The sequence below is a fragment of the Equus przewalskii genome, chromosome 22 (genome assembly GCF_037783145.1).
Source record: "Equus przewalskii isolate Varuska chromosome 22, EquPr2, whole genome shotgun sequence".
NCBI lineage: Eukaryota > Metazoa > Chordata > Mammalia > Perissodactyla > Equidae > Equus > Equus przewalskii.
In genome coordinates, this window is record NC_091852.1 from 37748237 (window position 1) to 37767693 (window position 19457).

The following is a 19457-nucleotide window of genomic DNA, read 5'->3' on the forward strand; positions in this document are numbered from 1 at the left end:
TCTGCCAAAACACTAGTGTTTTCACAATAGATGCCCCAAAATGTTTGTTAGGAAATCTCTATTTCCTAGGAATGTTTTTTCTATTTATTTTCCTTCCCTAAAAAAATTTACACCTAAAAAGAAACAGAAAGATCTATTAGTAAATTGAATGTTTTGTTAGGTTAATCCATGTATTGAAAAGTTGAGACTAATAAATCACCGTGGTTGTAACTTGTTCTTGGCAATGCAGCCTTTGTGTGGTACGTTTTGATCTATTAAGGTTTAGCTGTTCCTTTTATTTCAAGGTCAATTTCAGGTCAAGCAAGCATTTCAGTCAAGTTCAGATTATAAAGTATTTCAATTCCATGGTGTAATGTCGTATCTCTGATCTTCATATTGATCTTGGACACAAGGTCTTGTTGCAACAATTTTATGTAGTCAATTTTTATTTTACTTTTTAAGAAATTCCTGGCAAAATACCAGCATGCATTTACATAAATAAGACCATGTAATAAATCAGGTGGCCCAGAAGATTCAAGAGAGTATCCAGTATTAGATGGGAGAGAAAAAAATCAAGTCATAAATAATTTTATTCCAGAATAGGACAGAACTGGAAAAAAACCCACAAAGCCTCACAGAAAAAACTCATGAGCGTGGCTTATTTTCACTTTGCTACTCTACATCTGGTGAAAACAAGATAGATATTTTTATCTTAACAGAAGAGATTATAACAGCAATCACAAAAGTGAGAGAAGCACTTCCATTCTGGATTAGGCAATTGCTGAAGTCTACTCTATGATAGGAAAATCTGAGTGATTACTAACCCAGTTCTAAACAGCTACTGACTGCAGTCTCACATTCTGCAAAACCACAAATTCCTCTGCTTTTGTAGTGGGCCAATATCTTCGGAAGTCAGTGGAACAAGAAATCTGAATAGCCAAAACGATCGGTGTCTTTCATTTTACTTTTTCCTGGAAGCTTACCCTTAGCCCAAACACACACAACAATTTAATCCTTTTAAAAACATACAAGGCCATCAGGAATTCAGTGTGCTCAGTGAAAAAGGTAATGTGTAACATGATACTCAGAAACAAATTATTCCTTGATATTATCTCACTTTTCATGTTAAAGAAAAAAAAAAGGAGCCCATATTTGAGGAGTTTCTACACTTGAAGTGGAGAATATATTTAGTTAATGTTCTGGATTAAATTTCTTTAAATTTAAATTTCCTTGACTTTGAGTAGAGAAAAAAAATATTTTAGAGACAGAAAATTAACACTTGGCAAAGAATAAGGTTGATTAAAGGAAAATAAATAAATATAATGAAAGCTGTCTGGGCGGGAAAGTAAAAACCTATTTCTCTATGTCAAAGCCTTGCAAGTCCAGCTTTTGCTATTGTATTTCCTTTGGGAACTCCCTGGAATGGGCTGTGTCTATAATCCTTTTGTAAAATGGGACTCTGATGGCAGAGACTGGAAAAAGGGGAATTTCTAGAGGCCGGCCACATACATCAGAACAATACTCCAGTGCATTCCTAGGGAAAATAAATACAACTGCATAAAAGCCAAGTTATCATTCAAATAACAAAACAGTAGAAAACAGACCATAAATCAACTCATTAAGATGCTTTATGAGAAAAACGTCTCATAGTTTGCCTGGGAGATGTTGATACCTTGTTGCCTGGTCTGGGATGGTGTGAAGCTGGAGCTGGAGCTGGAGCTGGAACTGGCAGGACTGGGTTGTTCAGACTTTAAAGAAGAAGAGAAAGGCATCATCAATAAATGTATGGGACACTACACATCTAAAATTAAAAAACAATATTGTTGCTCAAAAATATTTTGCCCTGCAAAGACAGTCTGACACTGTGCAAGAAAAATGACTACAGGTTGCATTATGTCAAAAACACGAATACAGGAGAGTCATGATGTCCTTTTCATTTTGTCCATCATATTTTTACTAGATGCAGAAACAAGGATATACAGTCAAGGATGAAGAGATAAACGTCTGGGTATTGCTTAAGGAAAGAAGCTGCCTTTGATTTCACTCCTGTTTACTGCTATCCAGATCTCTTCCTAAAAGATACCTTGATTATCCTTTCTGCAATGTTTGATTGACTCAACTGGTTAAAACACAGTGGTAATGAGGTCAAGGTCATTAGTTCAATTACATTATGAGCCAGTTAATTTCACTCTGGTCCAAGGCCATGACCCAACCCTAACCCCATTCATCCACGGTTCACAAATGGAGGCCAATGTTCACAAGGAGACCTGACCAAGTCCCACAAATGAGTCAGGGGAAAATGTGGCCACTACTTAAAAAAAACCACACACATCCTTTAATTCCACAGCCTGTTGACGCAGGGAAAGAGCATCACACACACACACTCCACTCTCTACACTCTCTTCATCCTTTAATACCCAGAACGAGGTCCACATCCTCCTTGACCTGCCCAACTCAGTTCTCTTTCTTCTCCAAACCCATGGAAAATATGGATCATCTGTTTGCTTGTCAGATATGCTGTGGTATTAGGCTACCTCTGATGCATGTGTCTTTTCTCTCCAGTAGACTGCCAGTGCTTGAAAAGCAGGGATGTGCGGGGGGTGTGGCATATCGTGTGCTTCTTGTTCTCCCCTTGTACTTAGCATAATACATTGCATACAGCAGGCACTCCACATCTGTGACTCAAGGCAGCACATTACGCCCTCCGTTCCACTGGCTGCTCTGTTTTTATGAGACTTTATAGTAGGTAAAGATGGAAGAGCAAATACATGGACAGAATTGAGCAAAGAAATTGATCATACCATCAGCACACTTGAATTTTACATATTTAAGGCCAAATTTATTTTTAAATAACTTAAAAATGTTGATAAATTTGGTTGTAAGAGTGGATTATTTCATTTCTAATGTGCTCATAGTCTCAACTACACACTCGTCATTAGAGAAATATTTGACGTCTTGCCATGTACAGGACACATTTTTCTACTTTGCTCAATGGGTGACCAAGTTTATCAGGGCCACATGGATGACAAACTAAGAGCACAATCAGAAGCCGTTAAATGAGGATGAGAATCTCAGTTCAGTTTATATTCCAGTTTCTCACCACTGATTTTGCATCTCCCCTCCCAGAACTGAACTCCCACCCCCTCCTCTCCCAAGCAACTCCAAGCCCCACAGACTAGGACACAAGGAAGCACTTTGAGGCATTCCTAATGCACATTCACATCCCTAGGCTGGATGGGAAAACAGGTGTCAGCAATCTACCACTCATTCTGCAGGAAAAGAGCCAGACAGGATCTCTAATGAGCAGCAGGCGGCTCACCAGCCCTGCACCACGGCAAGATTTACTTGAGATTTGCAGTACAGTGTTCTACACATTGCTGTTTGTGGCCCACAAAGAAGAGTTGGCTTACAAGTACAGACGCCTGGGTGAGGTATTCTTCATTTCTGTTGAGTGGCTCTTCCACTGTCAAGCCACACGGTGAGTTACACAATTGAAAGGGCATTCCGTTAGCATTTATGTGCAATGCCCAGCTGCAAAACATCTCTCCCGGGGTCCGCAGAATACTCCTTTTCCTCTCCAAGTTGCTCTTTTCAGCCATGAAAAGTGTCTGCAAATGGTATTATTTTGATAGCTCTGGAAAGCATCTGGGAGCCAAAAAAAGAGGTTTCCTTACAGTGAGCAGAGAGAGCTCTAATTCTCCATCCTGCCTGCCCAGTACATGTTGCACTGGACGTAAAGGAGCCATTCTGCCAGCGTTATTTGCTGAGAGTGACATTAATTAGGATAGCACGAGAGGATGATGGCCATCTCTCCAACTCCATCCTAAACTTGACCCATCTGTCTCAAGCATCATGCCAATGCCAGAACCAAACCTGCAAGCAGCTTTCTTTTAGCTTCTTAACCATAAACAAGGTTAATAATTCCACAGTTGCTGACCATCAGAAAACTGACAAAGAGTAAAGAACATAATACAACAGGAGAAAAAGGCTTTTTATTCAACATTGGTCATTAGCACCCTGCCTCTTCCACAAAGCATTTGAGGAGGTTTATAATAGAAACATTAATTCAATGAGAATATTAGAATAGAAAGTTCACAGCAAGGGAGGTGGGTGGAGAAGCATAAAATGTTGAATGATGGGCAGCGAATTCCAAAGCCCTGGAAGCTTTCTGCAACACTTTCATGGGCATTAGAATCACCTGGAGGACTTGTTAAAACAGTCTGCAGGGCCCCACCCCAGAGTTCTGATTCAGTAAGTCTGGGATAGGGAGGAGAAGCTGGATTTCTTCCAAGTTCCTAGGTGAGGCTGATGCTGCTGTTCTGGAGACCAACCAGGCTTTTGAACCATTGATCAAGGACCCAGAGATTCATAGCCATGGATATTCATCAGAGTCAGTTAAGGTGGGCGGGGGTGGGTGGGGGGGGGGGAGATTCTATACAAGAGGAGATTCTGATTCAATAGGTTTGATGTAGGGGTCCAGGTATGTTTACCTTTTCAAAGCTCAACAAATTGATATAAATGAAAAGTTCAGTTTGAAGACCACTGATACTAGGTTAATCACTTTTTTCCTAAATGCAAAAAATCATGTTTTTGAAAGATTCCCTAAGAAAACATAAAAGGGCAAAAGATCATGAAAAGAATTAGAAATTTACGGATCTATACAGAAGTAGCACTCCTGCATACTCTTAAAGTGTTTTTCAAGAAAGCACCCTAACAGAACACGTTCGCCACTCTAAAAAACATTTATGAAGCATGTATAATCGCATCGTGGTGGATGGACTTTAAACCAACCTAAGCTGACTAGGACTTAGAATTCAACTAAATGTCAACTGCTCAAAAAGCCATTCTGATACTAGATGAGGCTGACACAGTCTTACATTTCATCAAGTCCAAAAAAATAGAGCTGTAGCTCACTTCAAGTGAAGGCTGTATTTAAAAAAAAAAAAAATCAGATTTACCCTCTAAAAACACAAATCCAAAATGATTATATAAACTAGGAAAGGTTCTTTGCTTTACAAAAAATATTCCCCATAAACAGGGCTAGACTAAAATTTGTATAGGCCCTAAGGAATGGAAAGATTATGGTATCCTCCTTTCCCCTCCCTGTGTATGTATGCGCCAAAACGTAGGTGCAGGGAAGTTCAACAAGGTTCTGATTTTTACCCTTACTGACTAATTTGATACCTGTTTTTGAAATATCAAAATTCTCCCCACTAAAAAAATTCTTTTGCTGCTTCTTGCTGATGCCCTGAGCACTTGCTTAGCTGACCTATGGAGTAATCAAACACTAGACATAAAGTTTCTTCAAATGGTGTGCTCCACAGTAACGAAAGTACAGGCTTAAGAATCTCAAATTCTACTGCTGGTTGTACATGTTTTGGGGAGGATTGTTTAAGCATTAGTTTCCTCATAGAGTGAGGGCACTGAACCTCATGTAGAAGTGATAATGTTAAATTGATACAATCAAGTAAAAAGTCCTAGCCCACTGCTGTTATAATGGTAGCTGATCAACATTTGGTTGCTATTATTTACAGCAGATCACAAGCTCCTCTGTTCATAAAACAAGATATATCTTTACAACCCAAACAATGGGCCTACCAAGATTTGCAATGCAATCTTCCACATTAAATGGCTATGCAAAATTATCTTGTAATGGATTTTCTACGGAGGATTATTTTTGTCTAAGACAAGAAAAACCACATGTTTACAACTCCTAGAAGTTAAGTGCTTCAAAAGAGAACACCTGTCAAGGTAGGTCACATGAGAGGGCTTGTAAAACCTGGCATTGTTCCTTACCCTGGGCACAGACTTCCTCCTAAAGTAATCAGAAGACAGAAGTTTCAATTTTTCTAATGGGCAACTATACTTATGAACAGAATTTCAACTTGATCTTTAAAACAATCAAAAAAAAGAAAAAGGAGGAGAATAATATACACCTTTCTTCAGATGAAAGGGAGAGAATACAGTGCAGCTAGTGAAACAAATTATATATATAGACACCTTGCTGCTTTTTCACAAAATTTCTACCTCGTTTCAAAAATGAAAACATACAGCGTGCAGTAAAGATTTCCTTTTCTTTGCACAAATATCCAGAAAGACCGTGTCAAGGATGAGTACCAATCAAAGATGAAAACACAAATGTAGTACACTTTATTTACATCCCTGCTCAATTTTCATGATTGACTGAGGTACTAGGTTCTTGTCAGTTTAGTCCTTCCTTCACTAAAACATCATAATCATCTGACGCTTTTCTTTAACTTAGCATAAAAAATCATTTAAAGACTACCTCATTTGTGATGGATGTTAACTCAACTTATTAGGGCAATCATTTTGCAATATACACACGTATCAAATCATTATGTTGTACACAAACTAAAATAATGACATATGTCAATTATATCTCAATAAAACTGAAAAAAGACTGCCTCATTTAGTTTCTCTTCTACAAGAGACTGAATATGACCCAATGCAACTTGCAAATATACATCTAATTTTAAAGAAAAATGACGTATAATATCCATTCTAAACAACTGCAGAAAAAGTTCTTCACCATAGGAATGCACTCTATCTTATGAGGTCCCATTAATAGGTAATAGATTGTGATAGCTACGTCAAAAAAGGAAAGTCACAGTTAAGCAAAGAAATAAGTATTGAAAAGTTATAAAATAACTCTTTTTTAATCATTTATTATTTTTTAAATATAATTATTTATTTTCGGATGTACATCATATTTCGAATTCTGTGTACATTACATCTTGTTCACCACCCGAAAAGTAATTATAGCCCATCCCCTCACATGTGAGCCTAATCTAATCTAATCTAATCTAAAATAACTCTTTTAATACAAGAGTGAATTGACAAAAGGCTAGAAACAAAAAGACTTTTATTTTCATTTGGTTTAACATTTAATAACTACTTCAAAATGAAACATGCTAAAAGAACAAAACCTTATATAGAAAAGTATACGAAGGGGCCAGGCTGGTGACCTAGTGGTTAAGTTCGCCCACTCCACTTTAGCAGCCAGGGGTTCACGGGTTCGGATCCCAGGTTGTGGACCTACACACCGCTCATCAAGTCATGCTGTGGCAGCATCCCACATAAAGCAGAGAAAGACTGACACAGATGTTAGTTCAGAGCCAATCTTCCTCACCAAAAAAAAAAAAGGTATATGAAAATAAAATTGGACAAACATTGGTCAATAACTCTAACCTCTTAATATATCTTTGTGTAGCTCTATCATATTCTTTATTTCATTTGCTCCTCCATGAGAAAGGCACGTGCTATGGACTGAATTGTGTCTCCCTCAAATTCATGTTGACGTCCTAACTTCCATGTGATAGTATTTGGAGGTAGGGCCTTTGGGAGGAGATTAGGTTTAGATGAGATCATGAGGGTGGGGCCCTTATGATGGGACTAGTGCCCTTATTTATAAGTGACACTAGAGAGCTTGCTCCCCACTCCCCTCCCATGTGAAGACACAGTGAGAAGGTGGTTAGCTGCAAGCCAAGAAAAGAACCCTCACTGGGGAGAAGAATCAGCCAGCACCTTGAAGCTGGACTTCCCAGCCTCCAGAACTGTAGGAAAGAAATTCCTGTTGCTTAGGCCACCCAGTCTATGGTATTTTGTTATGGCAGCCCAAACTGACCAGGACATCAGGAGACATTTTTTAGCCCTATTTTACTGATGGTGAAACTGAAGCACAATACGATTAAGTGACAGTGGGTAATATCCAGGTGGAACAGAACCAGGTTTTCTGACTTCAAATCCAGGGCTCTTTGTTCTATACCTATTAACCTTAAAAAGTGCAATTCACTTAAAATAGTGTGCTCAACATACTAACGTCCATTTATAACACCAGTGTCAGGGAACCAAGTTTTCTATGTCACTGTGAAAGATGTACTGAATATCCCGCTGTCATCTTGTGATGGGCACCCAAAGCAAACCAGAGGTAAAACAAAACACTTCACCCTGGGTCTGACGGCGTCTGTATCAATTGCTTCTAACACTTGTCCAATCGATACTACAACAAGGCCTGGCTATTCACCTCACTAGTTCGATAAGTTTTCCTAAAAAGAAGAGAAGCAAGGAAATTTCTCCTCAGAATTCTCCTGTTCCTCTTGACATTGGCACTGAATGAGAGGACTGACAAGCATGTCTGGCAACACGCTGAAATCATTTATTTGCCTTTAAAGGCAATCTACTTTCTTTCCCCAACTCTTCTATACAATTTCCATAACCTCCAGGAAAAAAAAAATAGATTTAATGCTTTAAATAACCTGTCAGAAGTTCTTTCTTTGAAAACAAGGTGAAACTGGAGAAAGGACACTGGAGTAGGAAGCCGAATCTTTATTGCTGAACAGTTACGCAAGTCTGTGACCACAGGGAAGGCACCACACCTCTCTTTGGCAAACCCTCTCCATTTGTAAGTATTATGACAACTCCAATGAACTTGATGCTAACTTATCATCGTATTTAGCCTCTTGGGCCCTTATATTATCAAAAGCTATTGTTATGCCCGTCATTTTCTAGTAAGACAGCAAGATCCTAAGAATTATCCTTTCTACTTTTAGAAAAACAGGAAAGGTCCTTATTTCTGTTATATTTTCACCTTACAGACAAAATCATCCTGGATGCCAAGATAATTGGCTTTATGTTGAGACACCTCTGTCTTTACAATTGCATTTGCTTTCTTTGTTATTATCGTCCTCTTCACTACTATTATTAAATGCTCTCATCATTTGTACCCATCACTCCTTGTCTGAGAACACAAAATCCCATTAGGAAACGAAATGGCCTTGGGGAACAAGGGTCCATAAATCTTTCCATAAGACCCTTTTCCACACTTAGGAATGGCTATAATTTTCTTTTAGCTTCCTCTCTTTTAAACAGAAGAGCCTCAAGTCTTTTATCTCTCATCACCAGTTGTACTTTGAAGGCTGCTACTGACTACTGTGGCCAGGACATGTGATCTTTCAAAATATCCAGTTGTTGCAAGATGGTATATGTGCCACATGTGTCCTAAAAATCACTCAATTGTTAAGAGCTTTAGGAGTGAGAAATTATCTGGAAACAGACCATTTACGGTTGTACTACCTATAAGCATATTACTATTCCTTGAGCAGAGACTGTGTGCAGAGAAGTTGAGTTTCACAACTGGCCATTAAATAACACCACTTAGTTGTAATGCCAGAGACTTATCTTTAACCTGGTCTTTCTTTTTCTCTTTTGTGTGCTTTGAGGGTTAGGGCAGAGAAAGAAAAATGTTACAAGTGAGAGGGTTTAGAGCTCTAGAGCCTCACAAAAGAGAAAGAGGAAGAAAAAAAAAAGTTTCCTGATAGAATTGCCCCATAATTAACTGTTATTGAAGCTGACCGATGAACATCAAAACACCATTGCTCATCGGTTAACAATAAGATCCTGAAATTGTTGCCAGAACAACTATTCAGTTACTTGTGAAACAACCCACCTGTGCAGAGGACAAGACACTTGAAACAATGGAAAAGTAGTTGCGTTCTCTCTCTATATATAAGGGTGGTGCTGAATTAAACAAAATCCTAAAAGCACATTATATGTGGTTATAGCTCTCACTTTTGGATTATAAAATTTAAAATATTAAAGTAAATTAAATAAAATGAATTCAGGGTATCATAAAGGTGGTAATTAATTGAAGTAAAACACAGAACTGAAGAGATCATCTTGACAAGATATTTAACTACATTTCCTTATTAACTTTAGACCTCTTTAAAAAATGGCTTACTTTAAAACTGTCATAGAGCATTTGATTGACACCAATAGAATCTTTATAGACTCACACAAATGTCAAGAAGCATTATTAATTTTAATCTTTGGACTATCTTAGAGAATTTTCCCCATAAAATGTGAAGCTTAGAGTTGCTATCACAGCAACAGCAGCAAGAGTTCATTTTGTTTGCTAAGACCTTATTTCCATGGTATTTTCTCTTCCGAAATAACCAAAATCCACTGGGGAAAAAGTATTGATTAAAAACTATCCAATAATCACCAGGTCAAAAATGCAATACTTCTCATTATCTGTCTACAACAAAGACTGTTGACAGTTGCAAGAGTTATTTCTTTACAAGCCTTGTATCTTCCTAATTAGAATAACAGTGCACTTTCCAGGTAACACACCGGAGCCCCTTATTCTAAATCAGGGAGCTTCAAAGCTCCTTGGGTGTGGGTATGCACATATGTGTACACATGGGTGTACGTGAGACAATCCACTGGAGTAAAAGAAAAGAATAGAACCTTTATTTATATTTATATTGTCTTTTCCTTTTAAATTTTCAAATTTTTGTATGTGTTTTCTTGTATATGGTGTATGGCTATTACCACAATTTGGAAATATACATATATTGGGGATACACGTTTACTAAGAGAGATGAGTTTTAATATCAACTCTATAGATAACTATCAATTTTAATTCTGTCTGCTCAAATCTTAATTATTCACATAGATTTCAAATTCTGAAGTGATATGTGCTAAATATACCAGGCAGTATTATTACAATTTACTCAGAGACTATCCAGATTTTTGTATTTTATAGTATTTTATGCTCAAAATTGACTTAGAGCTTAAAATTTTAAGTTAAATAGAAATACTGTAACAGAGTTCCTTATTAAATAAGAGGTAATACAAAGTTATTTAAAAGACTTTAAAGCACACATAGATCTTCTTAAAACAAGAACCCAACACAAAAAATTTTACATGACCGCCCCACCACACCCCCCCAAAATTTGAAATTATCTTTATTGTGGCTCTGAGACTCGAATTTTGTAGTGTTTGCTAAAAATTACACATTAAGTGAAACTGAAAATTTTAGAAACACCCTAACATCTAAATATGCTACACTTACATTCACTTTCATTTAAAATTAAGTACTAACAAAAAGTTTATAAAAATAAAACTATGTTTAAGAATTCTCCTCTATCTTAATGAAAGTGAATGAAAAGAGCAAAAACACAGCACACTTAAGAGACTGTTCTCTTGTGAAAACATTAGGAGGTGGATTTTTTGTTTTCTTCTCAATGTAACCTCTTAAAAAATGCGGTATTTAGAATGAACACATTCCCTATTAGTAATGTCAGATTCTTGTCAAGAATAGGAGGAATGCTACCGCTCATAAGGGTCTAAAGGAACCTACATTTCCATGCACACATCTTATATAAGCCTAACAGTTGCTTTTCTTCATAAATCAATCTATTGTTGCACTTCATAATGAGAAGGCAGATTTACTGCTTTTACCGCCTTTTCTCACCATCAGAAAGATGCCTATTTGGGTAATAGAACGTTTCTCTTCTTCAAGGGTGTTTGGGATTAGGGAGGCAGGGGCAAGAACCTTTAACATCTGCTCCCTTCAAGTGAATGACACCTCTAGTTCTCACAGCCGGGATGTTGAAAAGCAAATACCCATACGTTTATAAAATTCTCTGACTTGAAGAAACACAACATTTTAAATACACTGAAGACGCATCTCTAAAACACACATTTGGGATTTGAAGGTTATACTGTAAAACTGTAAAACCTATCATTTGGATTGCCAACGTTGTAATTCAAATGCCATAAAATCATCATCATAGTTAGAACAATAGGAGTTTAGAATAAAGACCTTTGAGTCCCATCATCTTGAATTTTCTCTAACTCTGAAAACAAATCTAAAGTACTGGCTAGTAAGACTTTAATCATGTTAGCTCAATATTGTGCAGTAATAACAAAATAGTTTATAATATAGACTTACATTCTTCTGTTTTTATTTACTTAACTTATTTTTCCCTTAGGGAGAAATATTTAAGAATTGTGAACTTTAGACTTTAATTTAAAAACAAGAGAAAGGCACTTGTCAGCATCCAATTCCTAACCATCTGCCTTTTAAAAATACACACACATACTCACCCCCTCAGTCTAGTTAGACAGAACGTTCTTAGCAAGTGAGTAGATCTTGATGGATCTAAACAGAAGTTTCGGTAATCACAGTTCTACTTTGGGAAACACAGCTATCTTTAAAGAGGCATCATGATTCCTACTAGCAGACGCAATCAACCAGAAATTAAAAGCAAATAGGCACCATCCAAAACAAATAAATAAATAAAGTGGGGCAGGTACTGGATTCAAGAAGAACCTCAATTTTTGAAGAAAACTAAATTATGTCTTCTGTCCGTGAATATGGAGTACTGCCTAGTGAGCTAACATCTCTTGTTACTTCGGGCTATCTTTTGTCACTTAAGCAATGCTTTCTGACAGTTTTACAGGCTGTTATCCCAAGGACTTCAGTATTTATAGCCTTTATTCACTTGGGCTTTCTGCTCTTATCCACTGGTTACTAATCACTAAATAGATTTTCTTTTTTATGGGACTGAAATTAGCTCAAAGGATGTCCTTCAACAATGGCAGCTCAGGACAGCACCGGCTAAAGGTCTTCTCCTCGGCCTCTTCCTTGCTCTCCTCAATTTTCTCGTCCTTACAGACAAGTTAATGAGGGTTCAGATGCACGCTGTTCAATTAGAGCAACAGCACAGATGATTTACTGCATTCTTAGAGGATGGTTTGGAACCATGTCTGAATTGATCCTCAGAAACTCATTCAATTTCAATATCTCAAGAATGATTTAAAGGCCCAAACTTGTTTTTAATCTTCACGAAACAGAAGCATTTCCTACTCATAGAATCATTATTCAGGAAAAGCCTAATTCTACAAACCTTACTATACACACGCATGCATGAATGTTTCAAATACATACATTATGTTTTAAAACTTCAGCACATTTAGTTTATAATATGGCATTCAAATTTCTTCCTACATAGCAAATAGGCTACTTATTACCTTTTTATCTACTACACTTAAAAAACCAAGTGATGAAAAGTAACGAGAAAACACAGACTCTCCTTTTCATTTAACTGCATTTGACTTAAACATCTCCGAAGAGACTGGTTTTTATCTTATGACCAATGTGAAACGTGTAATAGATCACGTCCTCTTTACTAGCTGGCTGCTAGAAACCTGAAAGTCAAATTAATCTGGAAAGTGGTGTTTTCTTATAAACTGAAAATCTGAAAGGAAACTAAAAATATTAACATTATTCTTCTCATAATTTTCCTGATGAAATGAGCAAATTGCACAATTCCCTGAGTGTGGGCTGAGCAATGGGGGAGGGGTGGAAGAGGAGGAATGGGGAGAGGGAGAGACGGGAAGAGACGGGCTTTAAAGGAGCACTAAAGCTCCACTTACTGCTTTAGAATACAATTTACTAAATACGACTCTTCCTGGAATGAAAGGGATTTATTATGATCACCTTCTGTTTTCTCTGAAATTATGCTGGAATGAAAAAATTTAAAAAGGAAATGTCATTCAAAAAAGTTTCTTAAGCCTTTAGATATTTCCATGTCTGGGTAAAAGTAATGTGTTCTACCCCATCAAAAAACAATTTTAATTTATTGAGATTAGTATTTACATGAAATTACTTTGCCCATTTACATATAATATTAATTATTTGGATATCAAGTGGTTGCATTTAATTTATAGAGAGTCATAGGGTAAATTGTTTTTGAACATAGTTCCAGAAAAAATTTATTTCTGCCAATGAATGTACATGCTTTCTGATATTTCAAATATTAAACTACATAACTCTCATATTTGCCTGGGAAAAAAATGGTAGACCTATTGCTCTTGAGTAAAATTTGCCTAATTCTGAACGAATGCTATGTTCTTTAAATTTTGTTACTAGTTGTCTTAGTTTATATTTGTCACATATATTCATCTCTAAGCCAAATTCCATTCAAATAGGCACACAGTATAACTATTAAATCAATTAAAAATTAAATACACGTACTTGTGTAAGAATTTACATAGTAATACATTTTTAAAATATAGGATAACCTCTCTAGGAATATAAAAAAGATATTAAGGAAACAACATTTTAATGTACAATTAAGTGCTAACTAATTTTTATCAAATACTCTAGTGGTGAGATGACAAAGGGTGTTCTGTTATTTTTTTAGTATGTTAAATTTTACAGTGTTTGCTTTTACATCTGAAAATATGTAAACAGGGAAAGAAAAACATTTTAGATGTATGGCTTTTCAAAATATGATAAGCTATACAACTACGAAAAAATGAAAGAACAGTATTATTCTTTTCTGAATGAAGATTCATTTCAGATATTTAGAAGTTAATCCTTAACTTCTCTAACAAAAGGAGGTCTGTAATATTACAATCATGAATGGAAAACATTTCAATTTCTTTAATACGTATTTTAAAAATTCCCAGGTCGATAAAATATGTATAAGTACTTTGAAGTTAGAGGAAAATGGTATTTTTTTGCTACCTTAAATCACTCTGGGGAAAAAATGAACATCAGGGCTCCATTGTACAGTGAGGGATTTTAAAATCATACTTATTTTATAAACTTTTCTTAATTACATTAATGCATGCTATCTGTGATCTAAAACTGTAAGGTTTTCCTGAATTCTTCTATAAATCGAAACCCTCTATGTCTTTCACTCATCTCATCACCTTCACTCCCCTTTCTTTACTTTGTCTAACATCCTAGAAGCTGTCTTTCCTATGAAGTTACTGCTCATGGTAAATAAACTTTACACACTGGTGGCCTTTAAAAACCAGAAATACAGCAAGCAAAGAAATCATCCTCACCTCTTTTAAAAGAAAACAGAGTAGACCTCAGGAAAACAGAAGTGCCCCCAAGTTCACATGTGTCGGCAAGGAGTTGAGAGCTGTTAAGAATGATCCTCTTGAAAAGAAAGAAGTCTCCTTAGGCACCCACATGTATATTTAGATTAGATTGGCAGTCTAAATGACAGCAAACACATGGTCATGACTTCCCAATTGCTCATTCATCCAACACACACACACAGGCTAATCAGAAGCAAACATCCACCCCAAACTGTTTTAGAAATTAGCTTCTTCGATCTGATAGTACTGTGTGTGTGGGAAGCATCCATTCTGCCAGAGAGATCAGATGTCAAACACATAACTCTCTCTCCTAATATAACTGGATCTTGGATCCCATTGCTTTCCAGAACATTTCTCTAAAGTAAGTCTGACTTATCAAATTAAGTCAGTTGAGCAAACTTCCTGATGTTTTCTGAAGCACAGGGTAAAGAAATGAGCATGTAAAGGTTCCAGGATCTATTTGTCTCATGAGTATTTTAACTGTAAGACCTGCCCATCCTATCAGTGAGAGCACACACTCCTATTCCGTCAACAGGGCAAAGTCACTACAGAAGATCACATTTTCTTGTGCAAATAAAGGATGGCAGAGCTAAAAGGTGGAGATACCAAATGTGAACTTTAAGCTCCTATTCATAACTGGGGCTCCAGTAACATTTTCCAGTAAATAAGAAAAAACAGAAAATACAGAGGGCACTATTTGCAGGCAGCTATGAACTACACCTACAACACTGTTGTGTTGTTGTATGTTTGTATGTACATGTGAGTTGTACAGTAGTTCCCCCTTGTCTGTCGGGGATATGTTCCAAGACCCCCAGTGGATGCCTGAAACCAAAGATAGTACTGAACCCTATATATACTATGTTTTTTCCTACACACACATACCTATGATAAAGTTTAACTTATAAATTAGGCACAGTAAGAGATTAACAACAATAACTAGTAATAAAATAGAACAATTATAACAGTTTACTGTAATAAAATTTACTGTAGATCTTAGCAACCTCACCATATGATTTTTTTCTTTCCATATTAAGTCGAGAACTTTCACTTTTTCACTTAAAGGAAGCACTTTATGCTTCTCTTTGGCATATCTGAACCGCCAGCATCACTACTTTGCTTTGGCGCTGTTATTAAGTAAAATAAGCATTACTTGACACAAGCACTGTGATAATGAGACGGTTGATCTGATAAGTGACATGGCTACTAAGCGACTAACGGGTGGGTAGTGGATACAGCCAGCGTAGATACGCCGGACAAAAGGATGATTCACATCCTGAGTTGGATGGAGCAAGACTGTCAGGTTTCATCATGCAATCAGTTACTCAGAATGGTGCGAATTTAAAACTTATAAAGTGTTTATTTCTGGAATTTTCCATTTAACATTTTCAGACCTTAGTTGACCATGGGTAACAAACAATGGAAAGTGAAACCACAGATAAGGAGAAACTATTGTATATATGCACATATGTTGAGATTCATATATGTTAAGATGTATTAGTAAGTAAGATGCAGAAAGCCAAATGCTGTATTACAGCAGGATATGCTATAAAAAATGACAATTTAAAAATAATTCTATTTTACTTTTGACATGAATTTTACACTCAAATCTAAATGTCAAATACTTTGAAAACTCAGAATATGAGGGTGAAGGTGGAAAGAATGGAATAATATAATGGTTCAGGGCTCAAGTTCTGGAAATAGCAAACCTGGTTTGAATCCCAATTCCAGCACTTTCTAATTGTGTGACCTTAGCCAAGTAACATTATCTCTCCAAGTCTCAGTATCTCCATCTCTAAAGTGGGGAAATGAAATTAATAATGGTACGAATCCATACAGTTAATATGAGAATGTAGATAAAACAAGTAAAGCAAATAATTAGCCACTATTATCCTCAATAAGAATAACTGTGAAATTAGGATATAAGAAAAGCCATGTCTAAGTTCATTTGGCTTGTTCACCCTCTCCCCCATGATCGTTTTCCCTGCAAGGAATAAGGCGACCTCCTTTAGACTGATCCAAAATTTATTTTTTGTCAAACCTCTCTTGGAGCAGGGAGCTGATAAAATGCTAAATTCAATGCCTGATATTTGACATTCTGGAAAGAACTTCTATACAAACAGAATAAACAAAGGTGAGAATTTAAAAAGTAATAGTTAATCTAAGTACAAGTCACCTACAGGCAAGTATTACCTGGCCAAGCAAGAATTGAGAATTCACAGAAAAAAGAAAATGAAACTCATTTAGGGCATCCCATTGATTGAGACCCAGAAGATTTTCCTCCTGCAAAATAATGTAAGCCCCAAGATTGTCAAGAAAAAGATCTATCTAAAGAAAATAATAATACCAGGATGCTGTTCTTGACATTTCATCTCAATTTTACAGACATATACACTTCTGTCATATGTTAACTTGTCTTAGTAGTGAGGAGACAAAAACAGATGGATGCTGATGGCTTAAATGGCAGAAATATTTGTCCTGTGGTTTTTGCTACTTTATAAAAGTATTACAAAGGGAGTTCAGAAGTGGGGTGAAACCTCAAACTTAATTGAAACTTCTTTTCGTTGTCTGACAAATTTAGATTATAAGTAGCCTTTATAACATCTGCTCATGTGGTATCATCAATGTCAAGTTATTTCCCCTTTTCCTTCAAAAACCACAATCACTACATGGAGTCCCTGCACTCCTGGTAAGAGATTTTGTTATATTCTGAAGTAAGCAAATTTGATGTACTTGAAAAATAAGATTATTTCCAGTGTTAATGCTATCCAAAAACTTGCTTTTAACGTTCATTTGTACCTCTCATTAAAATTTAATATAGCCTAACACAATTATCATCAATAGGATGCAGGTGTTGGATAATCATATTAGTATCAACACTACAGGCAAATTAAGATTTCTTCTCATATGATGGAGTTCTGATAAATATCAATTCGTTGGTTTACTGAATCTTGAAGATCAAAAGGCCTTGCATATGGCTCTAATAAATCAAACAGAGTCATCAAATCTACAGTCTGTTTTCTTTGGCTAAAACTGCAAAGTTTTACTTACAGAGCCTTATCTACTCCTAAAAATTCTCTGCCAAACCAAATGTAGCTCACCAAGAGTACAGAAAATATAGCACTCCCCAGCTGCACCCTCCTGGGGCTTTTGAAGTTCAAGAATACTATTGTGTGGTGGTCTAGAATATCTGGTCTTTTCCTTTCCTTTGCTTTTTCAGATCTCATAATCAATTAAAAATTCATCTAGGAAGTAAAAGTTTACCTCTAGAATCAGCTGAAAAGTTACAAGATATTTTTATTTATCAATGAAACCTACCATGAATAAATGTACTAAACAAAAATCTCGACGTTATTAAAGCATACTCATCAAAAATAATAAAATATCTCACAAACCTTTTTCCTCACTCTACTTAAATATCAATAAGAACTCCTGATGTTGGGAATTCTACTCAGATATTTATAGCCTAATTAATCACTTTCTGAGAAACTTCCTCTAAACTCTGTTATTATTTGAAAGAGAAGGGCTAGGAAAAGATAATACAAGTAGTATGAAAGTCTAGGAAAATTTCCACTATATTTCAGTTGGTTTCTCTAAAGAGGATACAGTATCCTGATGGATAAATCATTCTGTTCCATGATATTTTCAATCTTGAAGGGAATGTATAAACGGGTGGTGGGATCATGTTGTGTTTTATTTTTTTCTTTATAAAACTACTCTGTACTTTCCAAAAATTTTTACATCACTATGTTTGAAACAAACAAAAATAACAAAATAGATTTTCTTGGCTCAACTGAGATCACCTTAAAGCAGTAAGAAATAGTCTTTTCATATCTAAAAGGAATTCAGAAAGATTTAATAATTTGCCCCAATAAGCTGAAATCTCAGCTAAGAATTTTTGCTCCATGTTCAGTTTCTTAACCCTAGCACTATTGACATTTTAGACTGGAAAATTCTTTGTTGTGAGGGCTGTCCTGTGCATTATAGGATGTTTAGTGGCATCTCTGGCATCTGACCACTAGATGGGAGGCGCACACCCCACCCCCCACCCATGTCCAGGTCATGACAACTAGAAATGTCTCCAGGCAGTGACAAATATTCCAGGGGGTGGGGTGTGTGGGACAGAATCACTCCAGTTGAGAACCACTACTCTAGGCTAATATTTTCTTTAAAAGTCCCCTGCAGGAGTTTCATATAATCATGTACCACTAATTGGCACAGCATTCCATTTTAATAAAGTTCTAATTCTGAGACCACCATGAAATGACACTTTTGGTCTGACAAGATCCATTTCAATGGTCTCTCTCTGGCATTGATGCAAAAACGCATTCTGGAGGAAACTAGAATCTCTGCCTCCTGAGATATTTGAATGCAATCTCTCCTGTTAGTGATCTGGCCTGTCCCTCGTGTTAGTTCTGGTGGGATACCACTGTAGTCCCTTACAGTGAAATCAAATTCCCATTGCCAGTTGGCACTGCCATTTCTGCATTCCATATACAGAACAAGTACCCATGCGTGCCATTTGGTGAACGGGGTCCAAACGCACCATGTGAAGCCACATACCTTACAGAATATTATCTGAAACGGGAAAGAGTTTGCAGCTAGAATCAGTGAATACAAGTGGTATTATCAGTTTACATTTAGAGAAAGCCTGTTCTGTGCCTGAAGTGACACAAAACGATGATTAGAGAAGAGTTTCCAAGGCACAGTATGTCAGAGTAGGGAGAAGGATCATTCAAACACCTCTCTGGTCAGCAGTCCCAAGCCTACTCCCTTAG

The 19457-nt window shown here is 36.5% G+C and overlaps 1 protein-coding gene across 2 annotated transcripts in view; it reads right to left on the reverse strand.

Annotated features, from left to right (window-relative positions):
* MLLT3 (MLLT3 super elongation complex subunit) overlaps positions 1–19457 on the reverse strand; it is a 253615-nt gene that overhangs the window by 19617 nt on the left and 214541 nt on the right. For both annotated transcript variants that reach the window (XM_070589688.1, XM_008531961.2), the window contains exon 6: positions 1652–1727. In XM_070589688.1, coding sequence (XP_070445789.1) covers positions 1652–1727 — 76 coding nt within the window. The remainder of the gene's footprint in view (positions 1–1651; positions 1728–19457) is intronic.